The sequence below is a fragment of the Aspergillus pseudoviridinutans genome (assembly GCF_018340605.1).
Source record: "Aspergillus pseudoviridinutans IFM 55266 DNA, scaffold_6, whole genome shotgun sequence".
NCBI lineage: Eukaryota > Fungi > Ascomycota > Eurotiomycetes > Eurotiales > Aspergillaceae > Aspergillus > Aspergillus pseudoviridinutans.
Genome location: NW_025091286.1, coordinates 704026 through 723818, shown reverse-complemented (window position 1 = coordinate 723818; position 19793 = coordinate 704026). Strand labels below are relative to the sequence as shown.

At 50.4% G+C, this 19793-nt stretch overlaps 4 protein-coding genes across 4 annotated transcripts; 2 read left to right on the top strand and 2 right to left on the bottom strand.

Moving 5' to 3' along the window:
- Window positions 1-1366: 1366 nt before the first annotated feature.
- Window positions 1367-3460, top strand: Asppvi_008696 (pyruvate kinase CDC19; the record flags this gene model as incomplete). The annotated part of the gene is made up of 8 exons (XM_043304562.1): window positions 1367-1490; window positions 1584-1628; window positions 1694-1740; window positions 1808-1888; window positions 1947-2068; window positions 2173-3006; window positions 3070-3151; window positions 3212-3460. 8 exons carry the CDS (start codon window positions 1367-1369, stop codon window positions 3458-3460), a joined length of 1584 nt encoding a protein of 527 aa, XP_043160497.1.
- A 1384-nt stretch (window positions 3461-4844) lies between these two features.
- On the bottom strand, window positions 4845-12443 carry Asppvi_008695 (1-phosphatidylinositol-3-phosphate 5-kinase FAB1; the record flags this gene model as incomplete). The annotated part of the gene is made up of 2 exons (XM_043304561.1): window positions 4845-4992; window positions 5044-12443. The coding sequence occupies 2 exons, from the start codon at window positions 12441-12443 to the stop codon at window positions 4845-4847; spliced, it is 7548 nt and encodes a 2515-aa protein (XP_043160496.1).
- A 741-nt stretch (window positions 12444-13184) lies between these two features.
- Window positions 13185-17064, top strand: Asppvi_008694 (uncharacterized protein; the record flags this gene model as incomplete). Its single annotated transcript, XM_043304560.1, has 2 exons — window positions 13185-13334; window positions 13399-17064. The coding sequence occupies 2 exons, from the start codon at window positions 13185-13187 to the stop codon at window positions 17062-17064; spliced, it is 3816 nt and encodes a 1271-aa protein (XP_043160495.1).
- Window positions 17065-17615: 551 nt separating this feature from the next.
- Window positions 17616-18646, bottom strand: Asppvi_008693 (uncharacterized protein; the record flags this gene model as incomplete). Its single annotated transcript, XM_043304559.1, has 3 exons — window positions 17616-18023; window positions 18078-18530; window positions 18584-18646. The coding sequence occupies 3 exons, from the start codon at window positions 18644-18646 to the stop codon at window positions 17616-17618; spliced, it is 924 nt and encodes a 307-aa protein (XP_043160494.1).
- Window positions 18647-19793: the final 1147 nt, after the last annotated feature.

Here is a 19793-nt window from a genome sequence, read left to right as displayed (position 1 = left end):
GAGTCAGGCGTCCCAGCTGCACCGGATCCCAAATCAGCATATCGGCATTTCTCAGAGCACACTCGTCGGGATAGCTACCCATCCACATAGATAGTAGGCACCCAACGCCGACAAACACAAACCTACCATGATGACTAGAGCCGAGCAAAACACAGCTCGTCAAATTCTCCAGAGCTTATCGGCAAGGGTAATAGCAAGGAGAAAAGCTGTACAGTTCACTTCAGCGATGCCTAATACTAGCAGTCAATAAAAGCAGAGCAGGACTTCGTACGAAAGACAGGTGGAAGTCAGGGAAGGTGGTGAATGTGATAGCCTCGCGTGAGGGGGCAACCAGACTGTCTTAGTGGCCTTTGCCGCTCCACTTCCACATGACAAAAGGCTGTTTTGCTGGCAATATCAGTAGGTATCCAAGAGGCGGTGAGCTCGGTGGCTGGGAGAGGCTGGGAGCATAGGTAAGCAACTGAGCATTGGTTTTTATTATGCATGCTTACTCATTATGCTAACAGATGCACACGCAAACGGAAGAGGACTAGTGATTTGGCCGGTGTACGCATCGGTCCTGTTGCCAGCGGCTGTTTGCTAGCCTCCGTACCTTGCTTCGCTTTGGAGTCTGAACAACCAAGGCTAGAGCTCTTGGAAAACTAACAGCCCAGCCAATCAGAGTCTGAATCTGCTCGGTCAATTCGGTACTTGACTCTTAGGTAGGTATTCTCAACAGCTAGAGGGGATCAGAACGAATTGGTGGTCCCCCTCCAACAAGTTCTATCAATATCTTATTTTGTGTACCTCTCTAGCTGCTATCAACAGAAGCCGATGCCAAATCTCGCAGCGTGCATTAAAGTCCAATAGTCCTCTATGATAGTAGTTCCTGAACCTTTTTGTTTTTCTCAAATGGCCATTGCTCATCCAGGCAGATCTTGCCAGGAGTTTATGGGTGCAGGGCTGTTTCATTTTATGCTGCGACCTGATAACAGCATTCTGAAGATAGATAAGACTAGTAATCAAAATTCAAAGATGTGATTAATATTAACTCGCAGTGCACTAGTTACCCATCTACTGGTAGTACTACTCAGACTACAGTTAACAGACTGTAAACTACAGCGTAGATAATTTTCTCCTGCCCGCGGGGGCATCGGACGGCCAACAGTATTTTCCCTCCCGCGCACGACGGAGCCTGACTGGAGCCCCTCCCTCCCTCACCGGAGCAACTCTGGTCCTGGTCCCTCTTTTTTTATCGACACTGCTGCTCTGCTTTCACCTCAGTCCAACTTTCTATCCTCTCCTCTCTCCCCTCACCACATCATCCATCTCAAGCAATTCCTTCTTTTCATTCTTTCTTTCAATTCCATCAGAGTCGTTGTTCAAAATGGCCGCCAGCAGTTCTCTTGACCATCTGAGCAACCGTATGAAGCTGGAATGGTACTCCAAGCTGAACACGGAGATGGTTCCTGCGAAGAACTTCCGTCGCACCTCCATCATTTGCACCATCGGTATGTCAGAGCTTCTCAGTCTTATCCTGAGAATATTCGCATTCCTACGAATTGTTTGGCATCGCAAGATACTGACGTCRGCTATCTCCGCAGGCCCCAAGACAAACTCCGTCGAGAAGATCAATGCTCTCCGCAGAGGTACGAGCGGGGAATATCTCCTCAGACTCTCTCCGCCAAGTGTATGAGCTGACAAGTTTCAACAGCTGGTCTCAATGTCGTTCGCATGAACTTCTCTCACGGCTCGTATGAGGTTAGTCTGAATTCAGCGCCCCAGTAGCTTGATAGGAAGGCTGCGAGCAGAATTCTGACGTTTCTAGTACCACCAATCTGTCATCGACAACGCCCGTGAGGCCGAGAGACTCCAGACCGGACGCCCTGTTGCCATTGCCCTTGACACCGTGAGTTTCATGACAACCGGTGCTTCCCGATGCCATTCAGCTCTGACTCCTACATTAGAAAGGACCCGAAATTCGTACCGGAAACACCGTCGGCGACAAGGACATTCCTATCAAAGCCGGCCATGAACTCAACATCACCACTGACGAGCAATATGCTACCGCATGCGACGACAAGAACATGTGAGTATACTGAAAATCCGAGCGTTGTTGACATGGCCCCGGAAAACCACAGCTTTCGAAAGAGGCCATTCCAGGAATCCATGAGCTGACGAGAAATCTGGCAGGTACCTCGACTACAAGAACATCACCAAGGTGATCGAACCCGGCAAGCTGATCTATGTGGACGATGGTATTCTCTCGTTCGAGGTGCTCGAGGTTGTTGATGACCAGACCCTCCGTGTCAAGTGCCTGAACAATGGCAACATCTCTTCCAGAAAGGGTGTCAACCTGCCCGGCACTGACGTTGACCTTCCCGCTCTCTCTGAGAAGGACATTAGCGATCTCAAGTTCGGTGTCAAGAACAGGGTGGACATGATTTTCGCCTCGTTTATCCGTCGCGGAAGCGACATTCGTCACATTCGTGAAGTCCTTGGTGAGGAGGGAAAAGAGATCCAAATTATCGCCAAGATTGAGAACCAGCAGGGTGTCAACAACTTCGATGAGATCCTCGAGGAGACAGATGGTGTCATGGTTGCCCGTGGTGACTTGGGTATCGAGATCCCTGCTCCCAAGGTCTTCCTGGCCCAGAAGATGATGATCGCCAAGTGTAACATGAAGGGCAAGCCTGTCATCTGTGCCACTCAGATGCTCGAGTCCATGACATACAACCCCCGCCCCACCCGTGCAGAGGTGTCGGACGTTGCCAACGCTGTCCTTGACGGTGCTGACTGTGTCATGTTGTCCGGAGAAACTGCCAAGGGCAATTACCCCACCGAGGCTGTCAAGATGATGTCCGAGACTTGCTTGCTTGCAGAGGTCGCTACTCCTCACTTCCAGGTCTTTGACGAGTTGCGCAACCTTGCTCCCCGCCCCACTGACACCGTCGAGTCCATCGCCATGGCTGCCGTCAGCGCCAGTCTTGAGCTCAACGCTGGCGCCATTGTTGTCTTGACCACCAGGTATGTAATTTTGTTTTCGTCTCTGGTTGATCGAAGAATTCGGCTGACGGATATGATTCTCAGTGGTAAAACCGCTCGCCTTCTTTCCAAGTACCGCCCTGTCTGCCCTATCATCATGGTCACTCGCAACCCCATGGCCGCCCGGGTAAGTCCCATGTCATCTTCGTCGTTGGACAATTGAGCTTCGCTAATTCGTGTAATCAAGTACTCCCATCTGTATCGCGGTGTCTGGCCCTTCACCTTCCCTGAGAAGAAGCCCGATTTCAACGTCAAGATCTGGCAGGAGGATGTTGACCGCCGCCTCAAGTGGGGTATTTCTCACGCTCTCAAGCTCGGCCTCATTAACAAGGGCGACAACATCGTCTGTGTCCAGGGCTGGCGTGGTGGCATGGGACACACCAACACTATCCGCGTGGTCCCTGCTGAGGAGAACCTTGGCCTCGCTGAAGAGTAAATTCGATCATGACTGCCATTTTCAGTGGATAACACGGTAATGACCGCGGTCGGATCATGTGCGACAAGGGGTTGTCTTGTCTTCGACTTTGTAGATATGTCTCGATGACCGATGAAATCGCGCGCACTCCAGACAATCACCCATCTTTCTCACTGCGAGGTTTCGCCAGTGGACAGGATGAGACATGGAGTAGTGACGAAAGCATAGCAGCCCGGAGGAGCTTGCTATTCTCACCATCAAGTTTGGATGCGCAGATGTGGACGCTTACCCTGGGGAACATAAATTCGCTGTGGAATCTTGTTTTGAAGCGTTGATCAGCCATCGTTCAGGGGGAGTCTCCTAATGCTGGATTAATGAATTGTTCATGTATATGATGAGAACGAAAATCAGTCACTGTACAATCAGCGGAAGATGTTAGTAGAGCATTCTATGTTAGTTATGTGGCAGCGCTTGTCAGTGTTTGATGTTAACTGGTCACGGCTGGATGAAGAATCACGTAGACCAACTGGACGTAGCAATCTCAAATGCCGCATCAAAAGCCCTGAATACTCATCACTGAGGGCAGGCAAAGGAGATAGTCTTTCGCAGCAAGAGAAAAATGAGAAAGAAAACAGAATCGAGGGAGCGATGCGGGGAAAGACCCTCGCACGCGGGTCAGGAACAGGCAGGCACAGCTGAAGCCGAGGCTCGGCCAACGTTCCTGAGGCATGCATGTTCCTCTCCGTCAGATCAGCGACCGCATGAGAGCAGAGATCCCCGTCTCACAAAGAGAATCAAAAGAAAGGAGTACGGATGAAGAAAAAGAGAATTGCTGCAGGATTAAAATTCCGGAGAAATAAAGATACTCCGACTGATCTTGATTGAAAATTCGAGCTGCTGAACAGCCAGGGCAAATCAGATTCCCCGTCTCCCCACGGTCGTCCCGAAATCTGCCGATTATTCGGTCACTTTTCGCCCGGTGAAACGGAAGCTGGAGCAGATACGACTCTGCATATAGATAGACACTACTCCGTACATCACTACCTATGACAGCTTGTTTCAATCTTTGTTCAATATGACCGTATCTGGGCGCTTAATTCCAGATGCTATTTATGTAAAAATATTCTCGAGTAAACAGAAGGGAAAGTCCTGTGAGAGTATAGTCACCTGTCGCTGAATAGTCCATGAATTATGTGCTCGTGTCGTATGCATATCTCGATAAAAACAAATCAGAAAGGAATGTACAATGCTCTGAGAGCATGCTGAAAATAAATGACTCAAATGTCCTCTGTGTATGTGCACGACCGCCAACGCCTCCATTGAATGCAAGCCACAGCTTCTAGTAGCGTGCCAGTTATACATAAAATGTCGTAAGCTCGTAAGGTTGTCGTGGTCACTACATCCGTCAAGTTTGGCTTTGAGAACCACCGGAATCGGCGCTAGCATCTGCATCGTCGCCATCGGTGCTCTGACGAGCCTGAGGTAGGTGATGGATATGGGCTTCCGCAGGCTGACTTCGATATGGTTGGGTTGGTTGGAACTGATACCAGCAACTGGGAATGATATTAGCGATTACTGCCAGTCAAATCCCTGGAACTACATACCTTGGTGCTTGAAGCACATAGCGAGCCATTGCCTCTCTGAATCGACTCTTATACTCCTTGGGACTCGTGACTGTAGGCCGATTCTTTCCTCCGCCAGCAAATCCCCGGTCCTTGATCCATGATTCTAACTTTTTGTCCCAGGTGTACGTGCGAATGCAATCAATCACACCGACCACCAGCTCCGACCGACTCTCGTCAATGGCAATCATCAACGAATAGTCCATAACATTTTGGCGACCCAAGAAGAGAGTGTCGTTCCAAACGCTCTGGCTAAGGAGCTTCTTCGAGTGTTCCCTGACAAACAGTGGTGTTTCATAGATGAAATCCACCATGTTCTCATCCAGAAGCACTTCGTTGCGCTCCCCGGTACTCTGGACTTTGCGATTTCTCATCGAGCCCTTGAGATCGAAGAGCCGCGTCGGCACTCGATCGTAGAAGAGATTTTCCATCAAGAGCAAAAACCAATTGAACTCTGTTCCTGTGGCGGGATTTTTGATGATGACTTGGTAGAACCCAAACATCTTTGCAATGGCAGAGGGCAGCTCGTGGAATAGCGCTTCAGACATGATCTGGAAATACGCCGGAGCAAACTTGAGAAATGCCTGTGTTTCGATAGGCGAAAGTGATTTCAGAATGAACCGATCATCCAGGGTCTTCAGAAACAAAGAGTTGGTCTTGCCCCCTTTGGAATCCCATTTTGCGCAACGAGACAGTGATTCCACAATTCGCTCTGCCACTCCACACTTTTTCCGCAGGGCGTCGAACTGCTCCGCATAAAATATCTTGCATAACATCTTAGCCTGCCCTTCCTGAAATTGGTACTTGAGGTGAGTGCCAGTAGACCTCAGCAATGCATGTTCAACTCGTGCCTCATTGATGGCGTCCGAGCGCTCCTTTGAGGTCGGCCTCTTTTCGTCAAGTTGCTCATGTCGTCTCTGAATACTGGCTAGCTTCTCTTTATAATCGCTCGAGGCAAGCGCGAACGCAACCAGGGAGCTAGGCTCGTCTTCTCGCACAATAATATCGCAATCTGCGAACACATGATCGGACATGCTAAGGGGATAATCGAGGGGTGCCCAACCGCTCGCGGAGCGCTCCGACCAGAAATTCGTTAGCATTTTCAAGAGGTTGCTTCGCTCATGTTTCGGGAGCTCCTTGAGATCGAGCTGTTCGTCCTCCGGAGACAGCTTAGCCAGTTCCTCATTCGAGTCAGTCGTGTGGAGGTCCTCTGCTAAGGCTCGATCTTCATCGCTATGTATCTCCTCTTCACCGTCTGAGACGGTTGGGTGATCGCCTTGGATTTTATCCTCAGTCGGGGATGGTTGAGTGACGGAACGCTGCGAGACGGATTCGCCCCTAGGTTCCTCTTCCGAAGTTCTCTCCAGCAATTCGCCGCTCTCTATGCTCGACTCATTGAGCGGAAGGCGTGGTGTCGAAGGCATGAAGTCCTCTCCTTCGCCCGAAGGCTCTCGCTCCTCCACTGCGTCTCTAACATTCTTGTAGACTTCCACAATCGGCTTTGATGATGCCAATGGGTACGCCCGAGAATGTGTCCCCTTAGCGGCTCGTTGCTGTCTTTCTCTCTGGCGCTCCTTCTCGAATTCGCGGCTCAATTGCTCGAAATGTTTGGCCAAGTTGGACACACGGGTACTATTCTTTCTACCCGGGACAGACCGGGGTATGAGCGATGGACCGGGCGCTAAACGAGAATTTCTAAGTGCAGTGAGGCCGAACCGATCCGAAAACTTTCTGTCAGAGGGTTTAAATTTGGATTCCGGGGTTGGGCTGGAGATGCTGTCTGAGCCGCCAGTACCTGCAGCTCCTGCCCTGAAACCACGCAACGGTACATTCATCTTTACTCTGTCCCTTTGGCCTTGCAATGGTTGGGACTGGGCGCGGAGAAGTGGTGGAGATGTCGCTTTTCCAGTGCGTCGAACAACCCCTTCAGCGAGGCGAGGGATGCCTGAAGGGGTGGATTGTTTTGTTATACTTGTAGGCCTTTGAAACTCTGTACCCAAATCTTGACCTTGGCTGTCCCCTTGCTCAGTAGAAGGATGCTCTGGCGAAACTTTACCTGACTCAGCGGCATCCGACATGGCACCGGCGTTGCCCAGGCTGCTTGCAGATTGCGTGGTTGAAGGAGTTACCTGCTCCGACAGAGACGATCGAGCATTGGATTCAGGGTTCTGGGAACCCTCCGGCTCATCTGTCTCGGCTGGAGGAGGAAAAGAAGGTTCTCTCTCCTCCGGGCTCGGTGATGACGGTAGTGCCGCTTCATCCTTGTACGAGGTAGCTTCTTGGACACACTTTTCGCCCGAATCTTCTTCCACCACAGATACGAGGACATCCTGAGCTTTCTCGGGTGACAGTGTCATACGACGCATTGGGCGCGGTTGTTCAGTCATTTGGTCATGACCACTTTCGACCTCGGTCGGCGTTGTCGGAGGCTCTTCAGTTGACGTGAGAGACGTTACGGAGGAGTCCCTATCAAGGAAAATCTTCTTCAACTGCAGAGTCGCCAGCCGCCTAATGTCTTTTTCTGACGGGAAGAAGTTTTTCTCAAAATCAGCAAAGGCGGTATCCCATTCCACGACTTTTTCTTGGACTGAGCGAAGCACTTCATTCAATGGAGTCACTTCCCAGTATCGCGAGCTAATATATTTGTCTTGTAGCTGCTTGATCAATGCGGCGTGGTCCTCGTTGGCTTTCTTAGTCAGTACCTCAATCTCGGCCTTGCACGCTTCTGCCAATTTTGGAACGACACTGTCAACGTTGATGCCCTTCAACCGTGCTTTAACAGAGCTCATGAATCGGTTCAGACGCCGTTCTATCTTGAGGTATACCTCGTTTCTCAGCTTCAAGTCGTTGTCCACTTTCCAGGTGACCCTGGTTCTTGGAACAATGATTTCAAGCAAATTGATGGCGTCGTAGTGAATCCGCAGAGCAACGTCTTTGTAGCCGAAGAAACGAAGATGGTCACGTTGTAGGTCGTGAGGACAGACACCAGCGCGAGCGTGTAAGTTCTTGCTGTAGAAAGAAAGCTCCAAATACTTCCCAAAAGAATATTTCCAGGTGCTATCTGACATGGGAAAGACTTGGGTTTCGTTGCCGCAAACTTTGCAGCAACTCCACATGAGAATCGTATCCTGAAGACCTCGCAATTTTGATGGATAGGGCTGAACAAATACGCTTATTTGAGCCTCTCCATGTACGTATTGACGGTGATGTTCAAACATCCGCTTCTCACAGCCATTTGCTGTGCAAATGGCGTTTGCATTCTGGCAAATGTCCTCCACATATTGTCCAACAGTACAGTCCGGCTCGAATATCGTATCGTCACCGTGCTCGTTATAGTACTCAAGAGCGAACAGATCAGGGCCGGAGCAGGGGATAGATGTGGTAGTGCAGACCAGACTAAAGAGCACGACTATATTCTGATGGGCGTATGGGTCGAAGAGACTGGAGGCGCCCGAGATATATGCTTCCCATTGACGCTTTTGGGTCTGATAATGATGCACGGCATTGTCGTATTCGGCATCATGAGCCGCATGCAGAACTTCCTTGACTTTTGGAGGAGCATTCTGTGGAGATTGATGAACCATTTCAGGTGTTATGAGAATGAACTTTTGCGATTTGGCCTTCTCGTCTGAAGCTTGTTCGGAGCTCATGTCCTGATCACGAAGACGCTTCAAATATGCTAGCCTTCGATCCATTTCTCTAGCACGTTTAAGAAGGTAAGGAGGCTCAAACTTCACGAAAGGGGAAGCGGATAGGATTTTCGTCTCAGTATCTCGCACAATATCTTCATAATAAGTCGGCATGGGAACGTCATCGGGCACTTCTGTGCCATCTGTTGTAATAGTGGCCTTGCCGATAGAGGCTGGATCGCTTTTCTTCTCATCCCGCCATGCTTGGGAGCAGGGCGGTATGGTGGCAGACTTGTCATCTGATTTGATCATCGCAAATGATGTCCCAACATTGGCCGCTTCGTCGGCAGCACTCGAGGTGCTTTCTTCAATTGACGTAGGGATCTGGGCGAATTCGTCTCTCATCAAGCATGTTTCAAGCCTCAAATTATACACAACGTACACCATAAACTCTGTTATTCTTTTCACTTTTGCGAGCACATTATGGTCGCCTCCGCGAAGAACAATTGTGCAACCAAGCTCTTTGCGACAACCAGAGATGTACATATAGGTCTTCTTATGACCGTTGTACACGTATGTCTTGACATCGAAGCTGCCACAATCACTATGCACTGGAGTTGTCACGAGTTTATCCATAGAGGTTATGATCCTGGTTTGAGTACACCGAGAGACGGCTTCAAGCACGGACGATTTGACATTGTAAGCTGTCGCAATGTTGGCTTTGTCTAGCAGTTCAAGTGCCAAGCCAGATACATTTTTCTCAACCAGAAGTAGATTGGGCCGCAAAGCAGCTATTCGGCTGATGAGGTTTTCGAGGAACTCTCGCTCTTGGCGAATAACGGGCTCTAGACTCATGAAGTGTTGCTGGTGACGAGCGTATTCAAGAGGGAATGTGATAATTAATATCCGCGGATGGGGAATGCTTCGAGGCATGCTTTTGAGAGCGAGGTTCTTGGTAAACACTAACCCTGACACGTAGGACGTGTCACCCGGGCGGCCGCCCAAGATCTTTTTAAGCTTAACATAGTGCCGAATGTCCATGTCATCGCCGTTCTGGACATCTGGATCGACTTCATCGGCGGCTTTGAGGAGTATAGGCAGAAGTGCAGTCTCCCAACTGTTAGAGTGAGGCACGGAAGCATCCTTCAGCAGCTGGCGAAGGAGTTTGCGAACATGTTGCAGGCTAGCTTTATTCAACTCCACCGGGGGAGCCCCCGCTCCTCTCATAGATGAGCTTCTGGTCATCTTGAATCCGCTCGGTGTAAATCCAGTCGGAAAGATATGACCAGCATTTGAGGCATCATGTGGATTCGACACACTGTCCTTCGACGCTCTGGGGGAATGGCGGTGGATACTGCTTGCAACGCTAAGATTGCGCCGACGGGAAGGCCGTGGTAAATTGACAGCTCTGGAGCTGGCGAAACTACCTTCATCTCCATCACGCGCAGAGGTAATGAGACTGGCAGCGCTTCGCTCCCCGAAAGCAGACCGACCCTTTTTCATGGCAGCTAAGAGGCCACCAAACGTCGTCCTTTCGCTGTCGCCTCCGCTCTTCGACAGAGAGCCCTCCGAGACTGCAGATAGCAAATTTGGTTGCTCATCCCCGCTTGATGCATCGTCAGAGAGATACTGCGCTAGGTCTGGGTCGATAATATTATCTTTGTGAAACGCAGGCAATCGAGCTCTCGCGGGGTTGTCTTCCACAGTCCGCCGTTGAAAGGGCGCCCGATCATCGTGGAAAGATTTGAAGTTTCGAATGTATTGTTGGCGAGAGTGATGACGCTTGTGACCCATTGCGTGCGGGCGTCCGTTCAGGGTTGATTTGAGGGATCTTGACGATGTAGGTCTCACCAAGGGTCGCTCGGGGCTGATTTCAAGCACGGCTGAACGGCGGTTATGGCCTTCCCCTGCGCGTCGCGTTGCTGGTATCGCCATCGTGGGCGTCTTCATAACGTGCTCGATGGATTGAGATATTATAGACGACGAGTCGTCGTCATCGGCGGACGTTCGTGAATAATTGCCCAAGCCTAACTCGGAGAGCCTGGGATTTAACACCATGGGGCTTTGTTCGCTATCTGAGAACTCGGAAGAATCGTCATCATGTCCGTTGATCATAGCTTCACAAGGCTTGCAAACACGGATCGATCCAGGTTGACCGAACCTGTCGCCTGGTATCAAAAGGGTACACTTGGAGTCGAAAATCTGGCCACACGTCCGACAATGATGCTTTCGTCGAAATGTGGAGAAGGCTTCGCCGCAATGAAAACAATCTTTTGCATTCTCATCGCGCATCCAAAACTCTTTGCTGAGTAGCTTGCTCCTGAGTTGCGATACAACCCCATCACCTCCGGCATTTGGACGTTTACTGCGTCCATTCTGACCGGGCAAAGAGTCCACAGCGGTATTTATAGGCGCCAAAGCGGGATCGGTTGAGTGATTTTTGGGCGTACYATAGGCCGAGAAGCGGCTTAGGCTGGTAATACCTGGTCTGTCCTTGGGGTTATCCTTGGTGGGAGCCTTTGACGATGCGCCTAATTTCGGGTTCCCATCTATCAGTGACAAGGAGGTTGCGCCTGTAGATGGACCCTGAGAATTATGTAAGGAGCCAGCCCTGTTACTAGGCAATTGAGAAACACTGGTCGTTCCAGAGCTCGCAGTTACCGGAGCGCGATCGAGGTTGAAAGAGGCGGCGGAGTTCGACCTGATTCTCTCTTGAGCAGATGACGTCCCCTCCGCTTCTCCCTGGATGGTATGTTTCGTCGTTTGCAGCGGCGCAGGCAATGAAGGCTCGAGATCATGTGAAGTACGCCGCTCTGGTCTCTTTGTACTGTCGGATGGTTGACTTGTCAGTTTCGATTTGTTGCTGGAGTCTAATGCAGCATGTCCTTCGTTGGGCAGGTGGTGGGCCTTCGCCGAGAGTGCTGGTGAGTGGGTTAGTCGCTCGCTGAAACCGGACGAACTCATCGAAGGAACATAATGATTCTCCTCTCTTTCAGTACCCGTAGAGCCCATGGTCTGTAGGCTGCTGGAAGATACATTGACGGAAGTGTTGCTCGAGTAATGCGTGGGTTCCTTGACAGCACTAACATGAAGTTCAGTAACTGTCGGATCTACGGTTGCTGGATTGCTGGTAGATTTCGGTAAGGGTACGGTAGGGGATTTAAGTGCAGGCGAGGGAGAAACAGAGGCCTTGGAGGATATGCTTGCGGCTTTTGAGGAGAGCTTCGAACCTTTCCCTGTAGGCAGATCGTGAGTGTTTTGAGAGCTGCCAGGCGTTGGGGATTGCAGCCTAGACCCCTGAGAAGAGCTTGGATTGAATTGCTGAGCCTCAGCCGTGGGACCTGTCGAATTAGCAGCGGACTTGGAAAATGAGCGCTCTGATGGTGGACCCTTGATTGCTGGTCCGTCAGGAGCGCCTTTGTCCGACGCCTTCCCAACACCGCTGACAATGTCTCTCATTCCTCCTACAGAAGTTCGAAAACGGCTGTACAGCCCACTCAAACCACCTTGCAGCTCTGCTGAGAGATTCTTTTCTTCTGTAGCGGAGGCCGGAACTGGAGGGCTAGTGAACTCATTGAATACGGTGAGAGAATCCGATTGATAGGCAGCCGTATGTATCTGGTCAAGGGCTGCATTCAGACTTTCCCGTTCAGCCTGGGTTGAGACGGAGGCTCGTGAACCTCGTCGCCCAAGGGGCAGGAAGATGGATGACGCGGATGGACTTGACGTCCCTTGAGACTGTTGATACGCCATCTGAGTTCCTTGCGTCCAAGCAGCGACGGCACTGTTGTTATACACCCGAAATATGAGACAACCGTTGGTCTAGCTTAGTATGTGTCAGATTTCGGAAATTTATGTGCGTGAACTGCTGCAGAACAGCTCGCAGTGGTCCTGAGGCGCAACAGTGAGTGAAGCCTGTGAGGTAAGCATGGAGCCTGAGCTGATAGAGTGAGCATCATCCCAAGACGTGATTTACATCATGAACAGATATGGGACCAAAGGCAAGGATGACTATTTCATGAAAAATGTCAAGAAAAGGGAAGGAAGTTGATCGTTGACTGATGCCGTGTTTCTGTTGCTTTCCAACGATGCGGGCGGACATGTGCGCTGCTGCCCAATGACGTGGATGTGGCTGAGGCACTTTGTGGCTGTTGCAGTTTTGCCGCTAAAGGTAGGCGGTCCTGCGCGTGGAACCCGCGTCAAGCATGAAAGGAATCATTGTGCCCTGAATAATAATAGTGAATTTAAGACCAAAAGACCATGGTCAGTCCGTTTTTATACCATGAGAGCGCCTGCTCAAGCATTGAAGTGATCTAAAATGGAATGAATCGTATTATTGCAGACTGTCTGTTCAATTCCAGCAACCACTATTCCGTACAACCATAATATCTTTCAGTGACCTTGCGATAATACCTTGACTTAGCCCCCATTTTTCACGGCCTATGATGTTCCCTATGATATTCTTCATCCTAAGCCAATTGCCTAATCTGCACGATGGCTTCTTCACAGGTCTGGATCGCTCCTCTGGTTGAACGATTGCTAAACCATTACCTCGACGGGCCAAAGAGCGAAACGTTTTTAGAAGATGATGGAAGTAACCTACGTTTCGCAGTCAATAGTCCGGTTTCGGCTTTGATAGTGAAAGTAAGTAAGCCAAACCCAATATCTATTGAGCAGACTTTACTAAAAAGTTCATCTTTGCTACTAGTGGACGGAAGACGACAGATCACCTATGCCTAATTTGACGGACACAAATACCCAGATACAAGCGATCCTTGCTCGAGAGTCGCTAGAAGAATATCGTAGGGACTACCCTGAACGACCGTTGATCAAGGATAGTATGCGAGGACATACTATAAACTTATTGGATTTCGAGCTTGTCTTCGAATATACCACCTCAGAGCCCAAGCTTCATCTATACGTCAAGCGTTTCAGCATCGCATGGGACAAAAGCAGGTTCAAGGGGCCGCCAAAGGGCAAGATGATCAGACACAATCGTGAGTTGCATGGCTTGATGCATTCTGCCCTCCAAAAGGCCAAGTCTCGAGAGACTGCCACCACAGATATTGCGGGCAATGGGAACCGCTCCGATGAGTCGATCAAGTCTCACGACGGCGAAACAGATGGAATGGACAACTCTCAAAACCAACTAATGTCCCAGATACCTCCAAAGCAACCAGTACAGCTCTTTGCCAGTGGTTTTGCGACTGCGAAGACGCTTCTGGGTTCCTTGAAAACCCCTGCCAGGCCGGCGCAAGACTCACATCCAAGGAAAGACAATGATACGAATGTTGTTGCCTCAGGAAGGGATCATCCTGCTCTTGACGAAGCAACAAAACAGCCCAATATTAACCGTTGCGCCGCGCATATCGATGCGTTGTCCGCAGGTTCCTTGGTTTTTGACACTGGTCTGAACGGCAATGCAACCGTCAAGGAATTTGATCAAACTGATACCGACACCGCTGGTAAAGTAACAGCTAAGTCCGGGAGCGGCAAAGCGCCTTTCGAGACCAGGGCTCAGGAGAGAGCCTTGACAGATTATAACAAAGAGCCAGACCACGAATTGAACAAAGAGGCAGTCCCCGGCCAGATCGTCCAGGAAAATCATTTGAAACAAGTTGATGCAATTGTGGAGACTCTTCCCACAGATGTTCATACCAGCAATGCAGACCCTTGGGATGGTATGACAGAGATTCGAAAAGAAGACATTACTATACCCAAGGATCAGGCAAAGCTGCTAGACGAGCAGGCCAAGCTTTGCTGGCTACCCCCAGCCCCTGACCAGGGCTATCCGCAACCCAACGTGCCCCCTTTGCTCCTTCAGCAATGGAATGAGATTGCGTTGCAAAGAAGTATTCGGGCGGAAGAATGTAGGATCAAGGAGTTGGAGACCTTGGAGCTTCACGGATCCCGTCCGAGCTCATCGGGTGCTACCAGCTCCTCCGACTCGGCCTATGAGACCCCAAGTGGCGATCGGATCGAATGGTCGCAATCACCTACCCGGGGTCGGGACCTACCTGCGGACAGTAGCCCGCCCGAGGCAAGACAGGTAGAAAGGCCAGCTATGGATAAAAGCAATGGAGGAAATGGTCCGTTGGATCAGCCCTCCCATGATGTGGAGCAGGAACGGCGGACAAACGCTCATCAGGAAATATCGCATGAACAGGAGGAGCTTGAACCTTTGCCAGGAGGTGCACGAGAGTCCCACAAAGATATTGCACTTCCTACCGAATTGCGCCTGCAAGCTAGCGGGGAGCCTCTTCCTCAGCCTGACGACGTTGACGATCGAATTCACCTGCAAGAACCCCAAGTTGAGTTTGACCGGATGAGTGAGGATTCGGTAATGGATACGTCTGTTCCTCGTCCGCTGGGGTTAGACCCAAGTCAATCAGAGCAAGAGATTGGCAGCTCAGACCCATCGCTTCCGGGTTTGTCCACTCAAGCGCAAGTGCAGGTCATGGAAACTCCTGCTGCACATCTTGTTCGATTCCGCCAGCTTACTCAAAGCACTGGCAGTGCAAGCCAGGAGTCGCAACAGCCAGGGCAGTCATCGTCCCCGGCCGCAAAATCGTCTTCTCAATCACGAATTTGCAATACCTACCATAGCAATGATGAGGCGAAGAATCACACTGCTCAGGACATGTCGAATTCAACTCAACCACATGGGACTGCGGAATCCAGCGAACTCAATATAATGGAAACACAGCTCAGCGGTGGGGAGTGGTCATTTTCAGGCACGACTCCCTCGAATTCTGCTCGAGTGTTGAACTCTTCTGGCCTAAGGGACCGTGAGCCGAGCGTATTTATCACTGCATCCCCGGGCCACGCAGAGGAGTCGTCGAACCCGTTCTCATCATATCGTGAGGCTCACTCTTCTATGCAGACAGACGATGGAAATGAAACATCAACCGGCTTTCCCAGCCCCACTCAAGTTACGCCTACTAGGCATCGAATGGCTCAGTTGAAACGAGGCGCATCTGAAATTGAGAGGGAACGAACTCCTCCTTCGAAAAGACCAAAGATGGCATGTAGCGAAGGCGGCGACTCTGTCCAAGAGCTTGCGTTCAAAGTAATTTCGCGTCGAGAAACCTACATCAGCCGCTCCGCGGAGCACGCTGAGGCGCAGAAAGTCTACGAGAAGTTTCGGAGTGACTACCCCGACTACGATGGCGACTTCAACCATTTTGCGATGTTGTGTTCCAAACTGCAGGCACTGCGGACTAAAGGACATTTCCAAAGGTCGTTTCTCTGGGACGATTTTGTTATCATGCACTTGAATGGATATGAACGTTACCTCAATCAAATCGCGGCAGCTGACGTTAAGACACTCGAATATGAAAATTTCTTCGCCTCCTATATCTTGAGGCCGTCTTACAAAAAGCGCAGTCTCACAGCGAAAGGGATTGAAATATCTGCTGCGCAGCATGATCCTTCGAACGCTGCTGGCGTCCCAGCAAACCTGGGGCATGAAACAAACACTTCATTTACCGGCAGCCTTGTAGACAAATTCTCCAACTTCCACACGCGCTCCTTTGGACGTGAGACTCCAGGCTCACAGTCTGCAACCACGGTTGATCAATTAACGTGGAGCCCCTCGCCAGCGTCTCTTAGACAGCCAATTTGCGACTCATCCGCAAAAAGCCGACGCATGGTTGAGGAACCACTTGATATGGAACTGACACCTACGAAAGTCGCCCATTCACATGATACTACTCTCAACTCACCGTCCGAAGCGATGGCTGATCGGCTGGAGCAACCCACGCCTAGGCATCGCGACACATTACAAGAAGGCAACCGCATGGTCGAGGAAGAACCACATGATACGGAGGTGACGCCTAAAGTCAGCCGTTCACATCACGTCCATGACATTCCCAATCAAACAAACCCTTCACTGGCTAGAAAATCTCTGGAACCGCAGGTAACCACCGAGGTTCCTCCTTCGTCCGATGTCAATCGCCAAGATGATGACGCGCGCAGCATTCCCGAAACCATCCCCGACAATGACGAAGCCGAGCAGGGCTCGATGGACGAAATCCACGAGACTGCTAGTGTCGAACTTGGCGAAGACGGACGCTCCGACGCTGTAAGCGAGGCCGACAGTTTTGACGAAGACTGGGTAGGGTGGCACTGCCGCCGGCTTCAAAGCGCAGGGCCGTTTTGGTCCGATGACCCCAACACGCCATTCAAGGTATTGGCCCGAGCGGACGCGAACGTGAAGTCCGAGCTACTGCGCCGTGGGATGGCCCGTTTCCCTGTCGACGAGAGAGGAGTCATCCAACCGCTCGTTGACTATCCGCCAATGGTTTCATTGCGCGATTTGCTGGACGGGCCTGCGCCAAGTCCTACGCGTCCTTCAGATGAACAGCAGAGTTGATCTCCCATAGCTCAGCTCAGTACATCTATATCGGCCTTCACCCTTTTCTCCGGCTTTTCTAAACGACCTTTCCCTGTCCACACCTGTTACGGACGTATCTTGCAGTTATTCACTTATTTTGTTTTCCTGCTTTTCAAGGTTTGAGGAACGGTCTCGGTGCAGAGTATATACCCATTGATACAGTGTGGCGTTCAGCGAAAATAGAACGATGATACCAATCATACGAAAATGGAAGAGATAGTCATAATCCATGAATTGAAATATAGGGAGGGTATCTATGTCGTAGACATCAATCTATCTCCAGCCTGAAACCATAACCAGGCGCTGTGGCAGCAAACAAGCAAATCAAGTCAAATCGAGCCACCCGAAGCAATATACAGATAAATCCAGAATCCAGCACTATCCATATTCGTAATGCATTTCTTCGACTCTAACAAAGAAATGTATCATGGAGCAGTTCGTTTCGCTAATATCAAAAACTCCAGGATGTCGGTGTAGTCTTTTCTGTGGTATATCCATATCAACCCAAGAGCTGTCTATTGATGATCATGTTAGACATGGCGGAAGGGCTCGTAGGCGTTGTTCCTCATATTCTGCATCGGGACCTGGTTACCATGAGCCGGAGGAGGCGGATACGAAGTGTTGCCAAAGGCGGCATGCGTCTGATTGGCCTGAGGACCAAGAGGCTCATAGGTATAAGGTGCCTTTTCAGCGGTGACGCCGCGGGGCTTGCTGGAGCCGTGGTAGGGGGAACGGCCGGAGCAGCAGCACGAGGAGATGATCCAGAAGAGGCTGCCGGCGAGAGAGAAGGCGACGGCCAGCCAGGTGGCGACGTAGATGTTCTTTCCCATGTAGCCCTTGATGCCGTAGTCCTTGAGGGCCTCGTTAAAGGTGCCTTTCAGGACGGCGAAGAGGGCGGTGGATGTAACGGAGGCGGCGGTGATAAAGAGGAAGGAGACCTTTGTCTTGATGTTAGTGACGGGAATATAAAGAAATCAAGGAAGAGAACATACAGCTGAGACAAGGCTGGTCACGCAGCTACCCCAGCGACTGCAGATGGCAAAGAGACCGACAACGAGCTCGACGACGGTCGCGACAAAGGCAACGATGTAGGCGATGAACATCCACTTGGACACGTTCTTGTAGGTATTCAGAGCCTTGGAAAGATCGCTCGGCAGGACGTTCTCCACACCGGTATTGTTGAGCTGCCAGACCGTGATGGGGTTGAAGTAGAACTCGGCTTCGGGTTTGGAGCAATTGTTGGTCTTGTAGTTGCCGTTGCTGACATCTCCGTCACAGTATCCCCAAAGACCGATGTCGTAGAAATCCTTGATCTTGAGTTGCTTTTGCGCCTCATCGAGGGCCTTGGCTAGGTCGCTACTCGAGATATCGACACCAGCTGATTCGAGAGCGGAGCTTACCGCTGATTTTACTGATGAGGAAGTGGTCAGGTTTTGGAGATCGGCCTGTGGGAAGTTAGTCTTGCATGGATTTTGGCTTTTCTGCTGGATAAACATACTCTGAAGAAGTAGAGGTTATTGAGTGTGGATGAACTGGACTGCGTACAGCCCAAGCCGACCATTATGATGCATACTAATGAGGCGATAGTAAGTGCATATGGTGTGAATATGCACGCAATGCGACCGGCTTTGCCCATATTGTGTGTTGGTGACGCGGATACGGCTGAGTGTTGTTGGATAGTAGATAGTAGCTAGTAGCTTCTTCTTTGTCCGGTTCTTATTCTTGCGATCCTTGAAATCCTTTGTATAAAGACGACCCCAATGAAAGAAATCTAAGCTTGAAAGTACAATGAAGTTGAAAATGATGATCCAAGTGAGATGGAAGCTTGGATGGTTTTATTGTCTACTTTGCGACGATCAGAACAGCCTCAGGCAACAATATCGCAAATTGTTTGGGGGGCGCAGGATCGAAGAGGATCAGCGAGCCAATCAGACACGAGAAAAACACGGCTACGCCACGATGTGTTTCTATAAATTGATCAAGACAAGATTACGTACTCCCCAAAAATCCTGTAACCAGCGGGATCTTGTACTAGTACCTTTAGATGTTTCCACCGCAACCTGTGGGCCCAGCAAATTAGCTGCACTCAAATGCCCAGATGGGGTAACGGACACGAAAACCTCGTGGCGGGAGCCATACCGCCACGTCATAAACGGTGGCTGGGCTGCTGGCGGAGGATTTTATCGTTCGAATCCGCAGTTTCATATAGATATCGCAAGAGAGAGGAGACGGGAAATGCAGATAACTGATTGTGTACGGAGTACTCAGTATTCTGTAAAGAGTAACAGGATGTTTAGCAAGGTGCTGATGCTCGTTAATCAATCTACATGACTATTTAGAACTTTAGAGTGCCTTGTCCGGCCCTGAGTCAAGTGATCTACAACCTATCCCACCGTCATTATCTGACTGCTTCACAATATAATATTCTCAGCTAACTCGGTGGATGTGACAAGCTCATATACGATGTACATGCAGCAGTGTGCTCTTGGCAGGTGCTATCATCAGCTGCCCATTCCTCCTTATAATCTAGGACTCTAGTCTTCCTGGATCGGTTGCCGGTCCGATTAGGGCTTAGCTAACGCTCTATTACTGTCGTATATGCAGAGTGTGGGATTTAAACTCGACCGGTCGGCAGCTGGTATTTGCTATTTTTGACCTAGTAGGAGTTGCGTGAGCGACAGACACAGAGAAGCAGCGCAAGGGATCTC